This window comes from Netta rufina (genome assembly GCF_964035555.1).
Source record: "Netta rufina genome assembly, chromosome: 5".
Lineage (NCBI taxonomy): Eukaryota > Metazoa > Chordata > Aves > Anseriformes > Anatidae > Netta > Netta rufina.
Genome location: NC_140128.1, coordinates 48,285,987 through 48,303,754, shown reverse-complemented (window position 1 = coordinate 48,303,754; position 17,768 = coordinate 48,285,987). Strand labels below are relative to the sequence as shown.

General features: G+C 40.4%; 1 protein-coding gene across 5 annotated transcripts in view; it reads left to right on the top strand.

The window, feature by feature from the left end:
* TTC7B (tetratricopeptide repeat domain 7B) overlaps positions 1-17,768 on the top strand; it is a 136,575-nt gene that overhangs the window by 12,068 nt on the left and 106,739 nt on the right. For all 5 annotated transcript variants that reach the window (XM_084288206.1, XM_084288208.1, XM_084288207.1 and 2 more), the window contains exons 2-3: positions 8,935-9,089; positions 10,212-10,380. In XM_084288206.1, the coding sequence (XP_084144332.1) occupies positions 8,935-9,089; positions 10,212-10,380 (324 nt within the window). The remainder of the gene's footprint in view (positions 1-8,934; positions 9,090-10,211; positions 10,381-17,768) is intronic.

Below are 17,768 nucleotides of genomic sequence, written 5' to 3'. Positions count from 1 at the left end.
TTTCCTTTGTGCCAGTGATGGGAACAAAATATCTGGGTGCTCTAGGCTACTTTGATTCTCATCTTCAGGTGTCAGGATAGTTTCTGAGTATGCACCAACATGAATATAAGGCCTTAATCTTGCTTGTGTCCTTCCTTTAGAGACAGCAGTATATTTTTTCTAGTCATTGTCAGAAAGGAGAAACTTAGAGTGGAGAAGAGGGGGGGGAGAGAGAGAGAGAGAGAGAGAGGTGCAAAGTTACATTTTTCAGGTTCAACTTAGAACCACAGAATAGTTTGGGCTGGAAGGGACCTTAAAGCTCATCCACTTCCAGCCCCCTGCCATGGGCAGGGACACCTCCCACCAGACCAGGCTGCCCAAAGCCCCATCCAGACTGGCCTTGAACACCTCCAGGGATGGGGCACCTACAGCTTCTCTGGGCAAACTTTAGGTCCACTCTAGGTACTGGAGGGCTGCAATAAGGTCTCCTTGGAGCCTTCTCTTCTCAAGACTGAACAACCCCAACTCTCTTAGCCTGTCTTCATAGGAGAGGTGCTCCAGGCCCTTGATCATCCTTATGGCCCTCCTCTGGACTCACTCCAACAGGTCCCTGTCTTTCTTCTGCTGGGGGCCCCAGAGCTGAACACAGGCTCCAGGTGGGGTCTCACAAGAGCAGAGCAGAGGGGGGCTATGACCATCCTCGCCCTGCTGGCCACACTGCTTTCAATGCAGCCCAGGATATGGCTGACTTTCTGCATTGCAAGCACATGTCGCTGGCTCACACTGAGCTTCTCATTCACCAATACCAATTCACATCCTTCTCTGCAGGGCTGCTCTCAATCCACTCATCACTCAGCCTGTGCTTATGTTTGGGCTGACCCAGGTGAAGCACCTTGCACTTGGCCTTGTTCAACTTAGTGAGTTTTGCATAGGCCCATCTGTCCTCTTCTTGTTCCTTTCCTTTTACTTTCCATAGTGTGAGAAATTCTGCTGTGTATGTAAGAGAAATAACCTTAAAAACTTTCTGTGGAGTGCTAAATCTGTCTTGGTCTGCCTTGTTCTACTGCGTCCCAGGAGTGGGTAAGAACTGGAGCTTCAAGAGCTGGTCCTTCTCTGTCTGCAGCGCTTCTTGCTGTCAGCTGTTGAGCAACCAGATTTTGGAGGGGATTATGGCTACGTTCCACTACTGCGTGTGCTGGTGCTGTTCTTTGGTTACAGGCAAGGCGACAGCCTTCTCCTTTAGTAACAGGGATGTTTTCAGGACTTTGTTTTAAGAATCCTCATGCCTCAGGGAATGCATTTTCACATGTAACAGTACAAGGTTTGTTTTCTTTTTCCTTAGTGTGTAACTCATTCTTCAGGATGTCCACTAATGCACTGCAACCACTCAGACTAGTTGTTTCACATGCTTCCATGCCAATTTTGCAGTTTGTATAAACAAAACATCTCTTGCAGCTGGTGCACATTCTTCATGTGTGTTTTTCTTTTGTTTGTTTGTCTGTTTGTTTAACCTGTCTCTCCACAAAGAAACTGCTGCATTTAATTGAAAGAAATGCATGTTCCAGGAGTGTGGGCCAGGATTTTTGAGACCTACTAAAAGGAATACAGTGAGAGGGAAAGCATGTGTGATACTTTCTTTGGCATGTTAGAAATTCTACTATTTGAAGTGTTGAAGAATGTCAATGGTAGACCTTGCTCTTTTCATTGCAAGCATCCTGGAAAGTATTTCAGATCCTGAACCAAAGCACTGTTTTCAAAGTGTCATTTGGATGCCTTACTATGTTTGGCATTTGTGTTCCCTCAACGTTCTCTGGAAGGAAAATTTGCTCAGTGGAGTGCTGAACTGAATAAAAGCAAAAGAGGAATCTTGCTTGTTAAATCAAATACTGTGATGGATACAGATCAGGGGGGAAGTATCTGCTTAAATATCATCCTTTAATGCTTAAACAGTTTGACATATTATTATCCACTTTTAAGCTACTACTTAGCTTTAAAATATAATTTGCAAAATTCATCTTTGTTCTTCTCCCAAGTAGGTCATTATTGTGCTGACCTCAAGAATTATTTTCAAGGGCTGCTCTCATTTTTTTTCCTTGCCTTTTTAAAGTGTCAAGAGGCTTATAAACAGAAATTGTATGCTCAGAACACACTAGAGTGTTCTGAATATTATTAATAAAATGCCTGTGCTAAAGGGTTCTTCAGTGACCAATTTTTTGCAAGGCAAATAATTGTATCCTGTTCTTGAGAACAGTTTTTTAGGTTTGGAGTGGGCCTCTGATCTCTGAGATCCTTTCATTAGATTAGCACATTACATTTCTTACACTGAAATCTAACCTGAATTGCATTGCAATGTAAAAACAGCTCTTTTCTGTGCATGCAATTAACATGCTTTGATTTCCAGAGTGGTGGAACAGCTGGAGGAAGTGCAGTCCTGTGGCGTGGTATGTAAAAGCTGTCTTTGAGCAGTGTAATGTTGATCATAATATCTGGCTTTATTTTTTGTTTACCTTAGCATAGCCCTTGCATTATTATAATGTGGAATTCAGAGTAAGACTGTAGCAAATGGGTTTTCATAGGAAATGTCAGGTTTAGATTTAGTCTGTTTAATACCTTGTTTAGTTTGCAGCTTAAAAGTGAAGTTATGCAAGCAAGCGGGTGGTATTTATCAATTGGACTAAGATTTCTCTCTGAAGAAAAAGCAGGAACATGCAGAAAATAAACTGAAACAAAGTGCTGTGTTTCTTTAAAAATAAGTCAAAATTTATTTTAGTATCTTGCTTCCCTTGGAAAATTTGCTTTATTGCAGTGATAACTGTCCATTGATTTATGCATTTCAGTGTATTGTATCAGTGCTTGCAGAAGATCAGTTGATACTGATGGAAAACTACTCCATGCTGGTGGCATCCTTAAGGTGTTAGTCATTATTACTTTGTAGGTAGTGGAGGAATTAGAAACCTGTGTGCAGTTGCAAAGCAGTGATCTTACTGCGATTGGAGACATGGTGCGTCATGTGATTTGCTGGACTGGCAGAAGTGTAGAGATATTGCTTGCACATGAATGGGTTTGAAAGAGAAAAGCAAAGCTCAGCTGAGGCTGAAACTGGTAAGAGACACGAAGGGCAATTTATGGGTATAGTGGCAGCAAAAGGAAGAATGAGATTTTGCTGCTGTGTGGGGTTTGGAGACCAAGTGACAAAGGACAAAGATGATGTCCTCAGTACCTCTTTGCTGCTGAATGTACTGGTGGGGCCCACACTCACACCTCTCAGGTTCCTCAGCAGTGTCAGGGTCTCGTGGAGTGAAGCGTTACACCGTAACAGTGGAAGACTGCGTTAGGCAAAGTGGGCATCCTCAAAGCCATGGTGCCAGGACAGGTTGTGTCAGAGTGCTGCTGAAGGAGCTGCCCAACGTCATTGCAAGGATATTCTGTCATTTTTGAGATCTTGGTGATCAAAGGGCATTCCTAGTGACTACAAAAAAGCAAATATGGCTGTTTGCAAGAAGGTCAAGAAGGAGGATCCAGGGACTGTGGGTTGGTCAGTCTAATGCAGGCCCTGGGAAGATTAGGAAGTATATCCAGGAAACTGGTTGGAAGGATAGGAAGGTGACTGGGATAGACTGATGTGGGTTTGTCAGGGGGTATCTAACCTTTGACTTTGAGCTGCTCAGGACACTAGTTGGTGGAGTCCCTTGGGAGGCGGTTCTGAAGGGCAGAGGGGTCCAGGAAGGCTGGGCGCTCTTCAAGAGGGAAGTCTTAATGGCGCAGGAACGGTCTGTCCCCACGTGCCCAAAGACGAGCTGGCGGGGAAGAAGACCGGCCTGGCTCAACAGAGAATTGTGGCTTGATCTTAGGAGGAAAAAGAGGGTTTATAATCTTTGGAAAAGTGGGCAGGCCACTAGGGAGGACTATAAGGATGTAGCGAGGCTGTGCAGGGACAAAATTAGGAAGGCCAAAGCTCATCTGGAGCTCAATCTGGCTACTGCCGTTAAAGATAACAAAAAACGTTTCTATAAATACATCAACACAAAAAGGAGGACTAAGGAGAATCTCCATCCTTTACTGGATGCGGGGGGAAACTTAGTTACAAGAGATGAGGAAAAGGCGGAGGTGCTCAATGCCTTCTTTGCCTCAGTCTTTAGCGGCAATACCGGTTGTTCTCTGGATACTCAGTACCCTGAGCTGGTGGAAGGCGATGGGGAGCAGGATGCGGCCCTCACTATCCATGAAGAACTGGTTGGTGACCTGCTACGGCACTTAGATGTGCACAAGTCGATGGGGCCGGATGGGATCCACCCAAGGGTACTGAGAGAACTGGCAGAGGAGCTGGCCAAGCCACTATCCATCATTTATCAGCAGTCCTGGCGATCGGGGGAGGTTCCAGTTGACTGGCAGCTAGCAAATGTGACGCCCATCTACAAGAAGGGCCGGAGGGCAGACCCGGGAAACTACAGGCCTGTCAGTTTGACCTCAGTACCAGGGAAACTCATGGAGCAGATCCTCTTGCGAGTCATCACGCAGCACTTGCAGGGCAAGCAGGCGATCAGGCCCAGTCAGCATGGGTTTATGAAAGGCAGATCCTGCTTGATGAACCTGATCTCCTTCTATGACAAAGTGACGCGCTGGGTGGACGAGGGAAAGGCTGTGGATGTGGTCTACCTTGACTTCAGCAAGGCTTTTGAAACCGTCTCCCACAGCATTCTCCTCAAGAAACTGGCTGCTCTTGACTTGGACTGGCGCACGCTTTGTTGGGTTAGAAACTGGCTGGTTAGCCGGGCCCAAAGAGTCGTGGTGAATGGAGTCAAATCCAGTTGGAGGCCAGTCACTAGTGGCGTCCCCCAGAGCTCGGTGCTGGGGCCGGTCCTCTTTAATATCTTCATCGATGATCTGGACGAGGGCATCGAGTGCACCCTCAGTAAGTTCACAGATGACACCAAGTTAGGTGCGTGTGTCGATCTGCTTGAGGGTAGGAAAGCTCTGCAGGAGGATCTGGATAGGCTGCACCGATGGGCTGAGGCCAACTGCATGAAGTTCAACAAGGCCAAGTGCCGGGTCCTGCACCTGGGGCGCAATAACCCCAAGCAGAGCTACAGGCTGGGAGAGGAATGGTTGGAGAGCTGCCAGGCAGAGAAGGACCTGGGAGTGATGGTGGATAGTTGGCTGAATATGAGCCAGCAGTGTGCTCAGGTGGCCAAGAAGGCCAACGGCATCCTGGCTTGTATCAGGAACAGTGTGACCAGCAGGGCTAGGGAGGTGATCGTCCCCCTGTACTCAGCTCTGGTGAGGCCGCACCTCGAGTACTGTGTTCAGTTTTGGGCCCCTCACTACAAGAAGGACATCGAGGTGCTTGAGCGGGTGCAGAGAAGGGTGACGAAGCTGGTGAGGGGCCTGGAGAACAAGTCCTACGAGGAGCGGCTGAGGGAGCTGGGCTTGTTCAGCCTGGAGAAGAGGAGGCTCAGGGGCGACCTTATCGCTCTTTATAGGTACCTCAAGGGAGGCTGTAGCGAGGTGGGGGTTGGCCTGTTCTCCCACGTGCCTGGTGACAGGACGAGGGGGAATGGGCTTAAGTTGCGCCAGGGGAGTTTTAGGTTAGATGTTAGGAAGAACTTCTTTACTGAAAGGGTTGTGAGGCACTGGAACAGGCTGCCCAGGGAAGTGGTGGAGTCACCATCCCTGGAAGTCTTTAAAAGACGTTTAGATGTAGAGCTTAGGGATATGGTTTAGTGGGGACTGTTAGCATTAGGTCAGAGGTTGGACTCGATGATCTTGAGGTCTCTTCCAACCTAGAAATTCTGTGATTCTGTGATTCTTTTGATTGGAGGTGACTGACTATGGATAAAGGGAAGACCAGTGAGTATTGTTGGCTTTAACTTCAGCAAGACTTGAGACTTGGTTCCCCATAGTGTTCTTGTAGCTACATTGAAAAGACAGGTGGACTAGGAGGAAAGTGTAAAACTGGCTGTGCTCAGAGGCTTGTGGTCAGAGGTGGGGTTCTTGTTTTTATAAATAAAGATAATACTACTAATGAAAGAAATTTGTGGACCATTATAAGTGGGGTCTTTCAGGGGTGGATACTGCAGTCAATGATGTTTATTATCGTTCTTGGCAACCTAGACATTCAGAATGCACCCTAGGTAATTTTGTGGGTGATAGAAAACTGGGGGGAGTATAGGGCTACCATTTTGAGGGATATCAACAGGCTGGAGAAACCATTCCATGATTCTGTAAAAACTCCTGTAGTTCAGCAAAGGCAAATACTGTGGTCCTGTACTTGAGAAAGAATGACTGTTTGTTGCAGGATATCCTGGGGTCAGCTGTCTAAAAAGCAGCTTTGCAGAAAAGGATCTGGAGGTCATGGTGGACAACAATGAGAGTACAATTTGGCAGCAACCCCTTGTGGCAATGAAGGTCGACTGTACTCTGTGCCACATTAATGGAGTGTAGTTACCAGTTTGAGGGAAATTAGTGTCCCCTATTGTTAGTCACTTGTGAGACAGCCTCTGGAATACTGCACCTAGTTTTGGGTTCCCCAGAATGAGAAAGACGTTGGTATAGTAGAGTGAGCCATGTGGAGGGCCACCAAGATAAGGGAATTGGAGCACATGTCCTTGGAGAACCAGCTGAGAGCTGTATTTGCTAAATCTTAAAAAGAGAAGGGTAAGAGGGGATCCTACTGCTGTCATCTCTCATCCCACCTTGACAACAGAAGTGGTCTCTTCTCAGAAACGTACAGCAAAAGCACCAGAAGCAAGGGCCAAAAACGTGCAATAAGGGAAATGTGGAATGGATAGCAAGGTAATATTTTCCACAGTGAGTACAGTCAAATGTTGGAGCAGGTTGTCTGGAGGGGTTGTGTAATCCCAGTCCATGGAAATACTCAAAACTAACTGGCTGTGGCCCTGAGTCGCCTGCGCTGCCGCGGAAGTGTGTTCCCCATATCTTTTTTTTCCCCACTTAGTACATTGACATATCTTTTATTTTTCATTCTTGATGAAAAGACTTCAGTGAAAGAAAAACAAAATTATGGTAAGTTGCTTTAAATATTCCTGGAAATATGCTGGTAACATTGTGAATTTATGGGAACAAACTGTGTCCTTCTCTACTCTCATTTCCTCAGGGGATTTCAGAAAGAAACTTCCAGTGTTAGCAGTCTTGGTTGCCTGTGGAATTAAACACAGCAATTGTGCAAATTGCGGATGAGAGTGGTGTGGTCCAGGACTATGATCTGCTGTGGAAAAGGGGAAGTTTCTAGCTGTCCCTCTTGCTCTTCCCCAGAGAGCAGAGCGCAGCAGGTGTTGAGGCAGGCCTGGGAGCGTGGCTGGCCGTGACTCGGAGCTGGTGGCGGGGGGCCACGGACATGGGGTTTCAAGGCCTGGGCCTGGTCCCTCCAGGTGCTTGTGCTGAGAGCAGTGAGCGTCTCATTCCCTGCTTTCTGATGTACTCTGATGGTAATGTTTGAATAAAACTCATTCTGTGGTAAAGTTTTTTTCTTCTTCCTTTTTTCTAAGCACAGGAAAGACTTTACAAGCCATATTAAATCATAAATGTGCTCCGTCCTGATAGACCAAATACTGAAGTCCTCTTTAATTTGCTTGTTCCCTGCTAACACAGCTAAAAGTGGATTTCTTGTGCTTTTACCAAAACAATTATTATTTACTGTAGAACTTTTCTCATTTTAATTCTGTTCAGAAACATTAAATTTCTAGTATGCAAGGAGATTAGTTAACTTTCAATGCTGTATAGTCTAAGCTGCTCAGTCTTCACATTTGTCAGAACTTAAATTTGACTTTTTTGTTGTTAAACTGTACACTTAGGTACATCAGATATTTAAAATGAATTTTTTTTCAGTCAGGCTTTGTAAACTGATCAAATTCTTGATTAACAAATGTGGAAATTTTATGCTGGACTTGCTGATGCATGTCAAACTCCCATTTGCAGCTAAATAGCTATATATTTTGCTATATGAGCATTGAATAGGTAAATAGAAGCTTTTAGTTGGCAATTAGTGGGTAATAAAGTTTTATTGTTATGCTGTAGGTATATTATTGAGCAGTAGTAATATTTTGGTTTAGACTGGGAATTGTATGCATATAATACATATTTGAAAGATGTTGAGTGTCACTGCTTTTTAGAATGTCTCCAAAGTAATGGTGCGCTAGGGAAATAATTTATTTTTCCTTCCTTTATCTTTCAAGGGACCAACATTTTTGGCTAGCATACATCAAAGCTGTATCCAGAGTGCATTGTTGTCACAAAGATAAATTATACAGAAGGCTCACAGTTTAAGCAAAATAAAACGCACAAAGAGGCATAAAGATGCTCCTAAAAGAGTAAAGTACAGGTAGAAGTGTGGCACCTAAAATTACTTGGTATCATCTGACCTAAAGATGAGGTGACCAGCAAAAGTATGTTTGGTGGGTAGAGGAATTAAATTGTTACTGCAAACTTGAGTGAGGAATCTGACAACCATGTTCTGAAAGCCTGAAAACTAAGCTGGCTGGTAACCAGGCTGCATCTGTGACTTGTCTTGTCTTCATCTGAAAACTGAGATCTTTCTCTTCTGCAGTATTCTTTAAACAGTTAAACATGTGTGGATGCATTTCAGAACACAGGTGTGTTTTTATACATGCAGAATGCTGCAGAGTCCATGAGGCTTTTGAATCAAATGTTGCTTTTTAAGGTAGAAGGGAAGAAGATAGTTTACTACTGTAATTTGTTACAGCCTAGAACGTAACAGACTTAATTCTACAATTATATGCATATAAAAGATAAATTGAGAAGTAAAATGAAGAACCCATGTGACATGTTAAACCCGAGTAATTGGCTTTGTGTTTGTTTAGGTTAGTTTGTTTTTAAAATTTAGATCTGAAAATTTTCAGTGGAGGCAGTGGTGTCTACACCAAAACATTAGTGAAATAAACTGATTTATATGTTTCATGTGTGTGTTTTTATTTACAGATGACATGGCAGAACTTCTCCTCGGAGAGTCCAAACTAGAACAATTTCTGAAGGAAAATGCTCTTAAACAGAATAGCAGTCCACGGGGCCCTAGGCCAAAGCTGACTGAAGTCAGGAAACATCTCACAGCAGCACTTGATAGAGGAAACCTAAAGGTAAGTCGGTCAGTCTGAGCAAGAATTAGAAAATGTGAAAATGACAACAGTGTGCTGCTAATTGTGGAGAAGAACGTGGAAAGTTCTTGTGTGTGGATTTATTGTTATTCCCAGAACATCATCAGTGCTATGCTATTTCATGTCTTTTTGTTTCTTCGTGGATTTTTGTTCAGATAAATTTCTCAAATCTTCTTTCATTACAATAACAAGAAAATCGTCACCAACTTATGAAATGCTTAAGTGAAGTCTTTGCTGTATATAAATAAATTATTCTTTGGAGTGTATTAGGTAGAAATATGTGGTTATAAAACCACAAAATACTTGACAAATTTCTGTAATAGACTCATGAGTATGCAGGAAAGACTTCTGAAGTTATGTTTGGGGACGAAAAGTAAGGTTTATCCTTGAGAAGAGCGTTTATGTCACAAACTTTCAATGTTCTTAATCATTCTTTTCCTTCTTTGCTTAACTATTGTTGTAGGTACTAGATCACTTATTTTTCTATATTCATAGGTGTCTTTTGTAAGATGAGAACCTGCCTTTTCAGTCATCTCTAACTTCCATTTCTGTGTTTCCAATGATTCATGGGAGGATTTCCTTCTCTTCCTTTTTTCCTTCCTTGAATCCTTTTTTCAAGATGTTTCCTCTACCCTGATGCTTTGAAATTGTGCACATTAAATATATAGGCTGTGGAATACAATCTTAAGATTTGACACTGTTATTTTGAACTGTACTTGTGGTGTTAAGAAAAAATCATTGGAGGGCTTGTAACGATAGGCTGTCTTTAAATAGTTTTGTTACCTGGCAAAGCTGTCTGCTGCTTGAGAGGTATTACTGGTGCATGCGTAAACAAACATACGAATGTGAAAAATGACTGATGATGCTGTTCAATAACTTGCTAGAGAATGATTATGTGGCTTCACACCCTACCTCAAAGCTTCCCAAATATAACATGAAGATAGAATTTTGGTGGTTAGTTGCTCTCTCACAAGATATCTACTGTGGGCTTCCACAATTAGTATATGCAGAAAACATGCCGAACAATTGTCAGGTTTGATAGATTTTTTTTTTAATTTTTTTTTTCCTGAGGAACAAAACCTTTCTTATTCCTCTTCCTTCTAGCCAGAATTCTTACAAGAAGCTAACTTGATTATGGCCAAGCTAAACTATGTGGAAGGTGATTACAAAGAAGCTCTGAATACATATGCCAGAGTTGGAGTTGATGATTTGCAGCTAGCTGCTGTTCCGCCATATAGGTTACGGATGATTGCTGAAGCATATTCTACTAAAGGTAAGATTGCTCTTTCCCATATAATAATGTTAGAAATAGTTTTAAAAAGTGAATCAACATTTTGTCCAAAGTGAAAGAAATTGTTGGCATACATATAATTAACACGGTGATACAGTGCCACATGTGCAGATGAGTGAGAGGATGGCTTATTTCCTTTAAAATAGCCAGAGCTTGTGCTAGGTTGACAAGGCTCTTACCTCTGTTAAAATTTCCATTTTAACCCTGCTGTTACCCAGTCAAATTTTTATGTGTGTTTAAAAGTCCTTCAGTATCTGAATGTCCTATAACTTTCGCAAGATACTAGAAGTATTGGCACTGTTCCTGAAAGTTGTGTTACAAAAGTAGTGCAGTTCTTCAGTTGCTGTGGACAAAATTGAAGAACCTTGATTCACAATGCTGTGTACTGAATGTTAAGATGCATAGCCTAGGTTATGTTAAACTAGAATAAACCTAAATTGTTACTTAATCGAGTAAAGTAATCATGATAAATGAAAAGGACTTAAAGCAATGTTTTTCTTTTGCAGTTTAATTTTTAGAAATCTTCACTGAATATGTATCTTTTTTAAATTTCAGAAAATGTTTTTTGATTAATACAGGGTAGTGAAAATTGTAATGCTGGCCTGGTGTCTTAAGGTGGCAGTACCACCTCAGTTTAGAAAACTTGTTCGTGGGCTGTGAGCTGGGTTAACGTTTTGAGGAAAGTGGCAGTTTGTATGCCATAGGTTTATGAGAATTTCCTGTCTATGTTTGCTTTGGTCTGCTGTGTTTAAATTTGGGTTTGACATGCATACATACTGTTTGTTACCGCAAGAGAAGAGTCAAAGTTAGCAAACACAATTTAGGAGATACTTGAATACCATTCACTGATAATTGTTCAAAGATTGTTCCTGGTCTTTGAAGAGGGTAACTGTTTCCACTGAAAATGGAAAGGGAAGGATGTGGGGAGTTTTTATGTGTGTCATAAACTTGCCCAGGTCTCTCATATGCCATCTGTGTGTGGGTTGTGAGTTTTTTTGTTGTTGCTGTTTTTTTGTCAATAACCTTCCATTCAGCTTTCCCTTTCACCCATCTGTGAAGATGGCTGTTGATTTTGTCACTCTTCCTATGCAAATGCAGTCTTGGACTTGATCAACTATAAGTGCATAGATTTGCTTATCTCCAAGGAATCCCAATAAGTTAATTGAATATTTTCCCAGAGCGCAACTCTTCTGGCTCTGTTTTATTTGTCCTCATAAGAATATAGAACAGCTGAAATATTAAGACACCAATTTTGCAGAACGGATTGCTATTATTCAGTTTACTTGATATGAAATTAATTGATTAGAAAATAGTAAATACACGTCTTGCCTTAATTTCTTCTCTACCCTGGAATATCTTGTAGATTCAGCTTTTAAAAAAAGAAAGGGAGAAAAGGCACGTCTGCAGCCTAGATGTGCTTTTAATTGTTGCTTCTGATTTCAGGTTTTCTACTTAAACACTGAAATCTGTTGTATCACACCTGATCTAATCTTGATCAGACTTCACTGCTTTGGTCACTTTTACTGGGTGACTGGATTTCAGCTTACCTGGGCAGACTAGCTGACTACTGCTTTTTTCCTTTTGCTCTGCTCATTTCCAGAATTGCGTTGTTTTGCCTTTTTTTTTTTTTTTTTTTCTACAATGTTTTATTTTTGAATGGGTAATTAATGGAATTTTGGAATTTAATATCCCTTCTTCCCAGGGTTGTAAGTTTGTCATCTCCTGCGTGTTCTAGAGTAAGTCTGAAGTCTCGGAGTGGTCTTAAATTCAATATTCAAAGTTTAGAAGCATTTAGAGTAACTGACAGCTAAATAACGAACATTAATATGCAGTAGTACAGTTAACTCTCCCCTTCTTCCCCCTTCTCCTTCCCTCCCCTTCACTCCCTTCCCCGGAATTTCTATTTTCCACTTTTTAGAGCGGTTTATAAAACTTTTCAGTGTGAAGGGCTTCTTCAGAAGTGATTGGAGACTTGTAGTTACTACCAACTAAGTACAAGTTATTTTTAAATAGATTTTGTCCTTTGCTGTGACTTGTATTTCTACTCGTGGTTTAAAGGATAATCTGAATATCTGAAGTTTCCTAAGTATTTAGCTTTTATTTCTTTGGCAGTCATGAACAGATCACCATGTTCCCAAGAAATGCCTGTGTGCGTGCATCAGCCTGGCTGCCCTGCTCAGCATGGCAACATGCAGAGGCTGTAAAAATACCCGCTTCAGTTCCCTAATTTCAATCCACTTTTGGGCAAACCCAGTTCCACTGGATTTGTAGTCAGCAGGATATTGGTATCCTGTTTTGTAGTGGTCAGGCACTGATATGCTTGCCTGACAAAGCTGTAAGGCAGAAAAAACTAATGGGAGTTTTTAATTGCTCTACTTTTTATTGTTACTTTTATTTTTTTTTAATTGCTACAAATTTTTCCTCACTTAAGGTAGGAGTGCCACAAATGCTTCCCTTTTTACTCTGAGCTTTACATTCTGTAATGGAGGTGAGGGATTGAGTAGGATGCTTGAATTGAAATGTTGTTTATTCTTCTGCAATTGTTTCAAGGTACTTAATTGAACATGTTATGCCTAGACAATTAAGTCTACTGCAAGCCCTCAGAAATGGCCTGCTTTTTGCCTGTGCACTCTTACACTTGCAAAACATAGAAAGTACATTTTTCTGTCCTTCACAGCAAAGGGAGATTCAGCATGTGTGTACAAATGAAATGAGGTGCAAAATGAGCCCAAGGTCAGGTTCAGGCTAAGCTTTGTTGGAGCTTTATCTACTAATGGCTAGTAAGAAGGAGAAGAGGAAAAGCAGTAGTGGCAATTGTGGGGAGAGGAAATGGAATTGGAACATTGGAGAGGAAGTGAGGTCCTTAAACACTTGTTGAACTCTGGAGTGTGTGCATGTATTTGTGTATGTGTTTATATATGTATGCATACAAATATATGGGGGCATACATAAACATAACGTGTTTACGTAAACATATGCATTTATACATTTTTTATTGTTAAAAAATAAGATGTGGCAAAGAAAAAAAATCAGAAGAGGAAAATTCTTACTAACACTTCAATTTCTCCAGAATAAGTGTGTCTGAATGCATTATCCACCAAGCTGTTTGTTGTTTTTTGTTTGTTAGTTTTGTGAACCTGTATCTGAGAACTTACGAGATACAGAACTGCTGTGTCTCATGAAGACCAAAAAGCTAATGGGCTGGTAGTTTTGTGAGGGGGGTGAAAAAAGAGACTCTTTTTCCTGGCTTCTGGCAGCAAATGCAGCTGTCTGCTCTGATGTCTAATGCGTTGTCTTGGGTAAAAGATGATGGAAGAGTGGCCTGATGAAAAGTTACCTGCTGCCGTGTCCATTAAAACAGCACAAAGTAGACTAGCCAAGTGAATATGCATGAGGCAGAACTTCAGAAACTTGATTATCATAGGTCAGGATTCAGTACTGCTCGGATATCTCTCACCCAGAGGTGGGGTGGAGGTAGCTACCACACAGTAGTACTCCTGAATGGAGTACAGCTCTGGTATTTTTCTGCCTTTCTTCACCATTTCATGAAATTCACAAGTTAAAAATGGAGGAGTAGTGAAAGACAGTCTTCTTTTATGTGGTTAACTTTGTTGATAGGCATACTTTTCTGATCTTACACCCTTAAACTATTGTGATTTTTTTAAGCTAATTTTGATGCTGTGCTTCTGAGCAATTCTATTCTGTGTATATAGAAGGTGTTGTGTTGGAATAGCTGCAGTATTAAATTTGAAAAACACAATTTTGAACAAGACATCAAGAGGGGGTAATTTTCAAATGGCTTGTAAATTGAAAAGAGTTCCAAACCTCTTATAAAAGGTTAATTTTGTCTCTTTAGTATCATCTGCTTAAGTTCTTCACTAGATCAATTTAATTGCTCAATTCTCAATTTTGAGACTGAGGAAAATCTTAACTTAGGAAGAATTGAAATAAGACAAGTTATGAATCCATAAAGAAGTAACTAAAGATTATATATGTCTGAGTCTTTTTCCTTTTTCAAGTTAGGCTTGTATACCTAGCTCCAACTTTCTGTACCTTCTTCTCTTCAAAGACAAATCAGAAAAAATTGTGTATGGCACTGTTATCACATGGTAGTGTATATTTAGAATCCATTTTAATAATGACTGAAGCTAATATTCTCTTAAGGATATGCTCTCTGGGAACAGGACAATTAAGTTTGTGCAAGTTTTCAGCAGTATATGAATGAGGTAATATACTGGAAAGTGAGCAGAGGCATTATTCAAATACCACGCGTGGCAGTATCTTCTGTGTTTCTAAGCAATTTTTGTTTGCTTATGGAAGCAGAGATGAGATACACAGTGGGATACTGAGGTGTTAATTTGGGGAGGTGCAACTTCTCAGCGACACTCAAATTACAAGTATATATTTAACTGGGAAATAAGGTTAGCAAAATCTAAGTTTACATGATTGTGATGCTGCGTAAGTCAAGATATGATTGAAAAATGGATGTGTAATTAATACTTAGCATTACAAATCAGTGAATCTTTCCACATATGCTCAGAGATGAACACTGCAATTTATAAGTCCTTACAGTCTGCAATGCTGTAAACTTTTGATTTTAGTTAAGAAATGGTGTTCATATTTACTGTCTTGTCATAGATTAGTAGACTACCGCAGGTATCTGACAAGATAGCTGTGTTGCATTAGGGTCACGTTCTTGTTAAGTACATGAGAGATGACATATGTAAGTTAGACTGCGACATTACAGGATTGTAACCCTGTTGCTGCAGGCCATTCTGTGTCTCATATTGCCTGTTCGAATAGCTGTGTTTATATTTAGATGATGCATGTTGAGTAAGGTGAGATGGTCTTTACTGCTGCTGACCCATATTCAAATTTAATGTCGCGTTTACCAAGTTAAATGATTGGCTATTAATTAGTTCTATTTACAGAAACATGGAAATATTCATTAGGTTCAGTGAGAGTGTCAGCTGCATGTGAATTGCTACTTTGCAGTTAGCAAAGATCCTGCACTTAACTTTAATCATACCCGATCGTAATGAGATCTTGTGCGTTGCTAGCCTGTGTCAGCAGACACCGAGCAGCCCTTCATGGAAGAATGCTAAATGAAAGCTGTTTTAATCATTATGCCAGAGATCTCTAGCCTCATTAGGTAATGGGTCAAGAACTCAACTTCCTAAGTTCCCTCCTCCCATATTGCTGTGCAGGAGTTTGCTGCCAGCAAACATTCTGCAGACCGTGGCTGGGAAGCTTGAGCCATAGCTACTTAAAACTTTTGTCAGATAAAGCTTGGTTTTCCCAAGTCTGTATCTCTCCTGCTTGAATACGGGTTGAGGTAGAAAAGCCATGAGTTTGTCCTGCTTCCTTCAATGGAGCTTTAAGCTCTGGTGCTTGAAATCTAAACACTGAATGAAAATAATTTGGTTCTTCTATTCTGTGTTGTTATGAAAATACAAATATTTGAAAACTGTTACATTTAGAGGAGAAGTGTGGCCAGTCATTTCACAGCAGATGTTGTTACAGCTATGATACATTGTTTCAGATGATATGATAATAAATCCCCAAATACTGTTTTGGTTTTATTAACTGCTAAGTATTCACTTCAGAAAAGATATGAGTGTTCCTGCCATTAGAAACCAGGGTGTGTGTATATATGTGTGTGTGTGTGCGTGTGTATTTTTATTTTTAAATTTGAAGAACTTAGAGATGCTTTGAAGAAATAGCATAACTCTGATATTAGAAAAAAAAACACTAATGAAGTAATATTGCAGTATGAGCATAGATGATGAAATACTGACTTCAGCTCTGGAAAGTGGTGCTTGTAATGCTCTGAGTTTTGTCTAGAATGGATTTAATTCTCTGTAAGTACCCTGTATGTAGAAAAATTAGCTAGCCAGAGCAGCTTCTTTAAATTCAAGTTTGCTAAGAGAAAAGGATATTGACCTTTCTGATACCTTTTCTGAGAAGCTGCTTGGGTATGCAAGTAGCTATAAAGGAGATTCCACATCCTAACAGTTGCTGGAGATTTTTTTTTCCTGTGTCTTTGCATGAGAGGGATGGGAAATCCAGCATACTTGAAAAACCAAAGAGATTTAAATATTTTTGTTTCCTTATATTGTGTAAAGAAATAGGTAATTCTATGAAGACAATGTATCTGCAGTAAGAGGTACTTTTAATATAAATATATTTTCCTAATGCCTATTCTTAGTCTTCCTCCTTTTATTAATTAATACTTTACAAATACCAGTAGAGAATTGACAGGGAAAAAGTTTATACTTTTCTTTCAAAAAAAAAAAATAATTCTCTACACACAAAGCACAATCTTTGACTGAGGACTTCTAGAAATAAGTCCTATACTTCAGTGAAATTAGCAGTGCTCGTTCCAAGTTCAGCAATAAACTGTGGGAGTTCCTTGATGGCTGTAACTAGAGCTGTTCCAATTTTTTTTGTCAAAAATTACTAGTAAGTGTGTGCTATAATCTATATAATTGCTTGTTCTAAATATGTAAGCTAAGTACGAAGCTTCTTTAAAAGCAGAGATGAAAGGTTGGTGCCTTTTGTTCATTTGTGTACAGCCTATGGAACACTTACCACTATTGCTTTGCATATCCTATAGGGAAGAATAAAGGATGTATACTCAGACTTTGATTTTACATGTCGAAGGAAAACAGGAAGCAAACCCAGGGACCCTTTCTATTCATGCGACTTTTTCCCTCTTGCAAAAACATGTTTATTTACTTAAGTATAAAATAGTCTTTCACTTTTTGTTTGTTTTTGTCTGTCCTTTGAATTGACTACTGAGGACAGGAGATAAACCACAGTTATTACTTGTGGTCTCTAAAATTGACAAGCACTTATACAGACAAGGTACTGACTGGCATCTTCTAAGATCCTCAGTTACACAAAATGCCATAAATGTGACAGATGCGACAGGCTCTTCTCAGGATTGCGGTGTGTAGATGTATGTTTTTAATGGTTTCAGTAGCAATCTGGGTGGTTTGAGTACTTGGTAAAGATCTGAAATCTGCTGTGGATTCCCTTTTGACCTTTGAGTAATTTTTGCTTTACTTTGTAAAATGAAATGGGGATGTTAGTTGGTTTTCCAACAGAAAGTCTACTTTTTTTCTTTTTAATGAATGAAAATGAAAAGTCAATGTAATCAAAACAAAAAACTGCAAAGAATAAGCAAATCTTATCCATGAGAACTTAAAACTTGTTAGTTTATTGCTCATTCTTATGAGGAACCCTCTTTTTTGGGTAGTAGTTATGTGTATGGGATACTGCAGTTAGTTTGCTCTTGTAATGTACTTGTTTAAAAAAAAAAGGCTTGGCATAACTTTGATCACTGATTTGAGAGCATACAGACATGA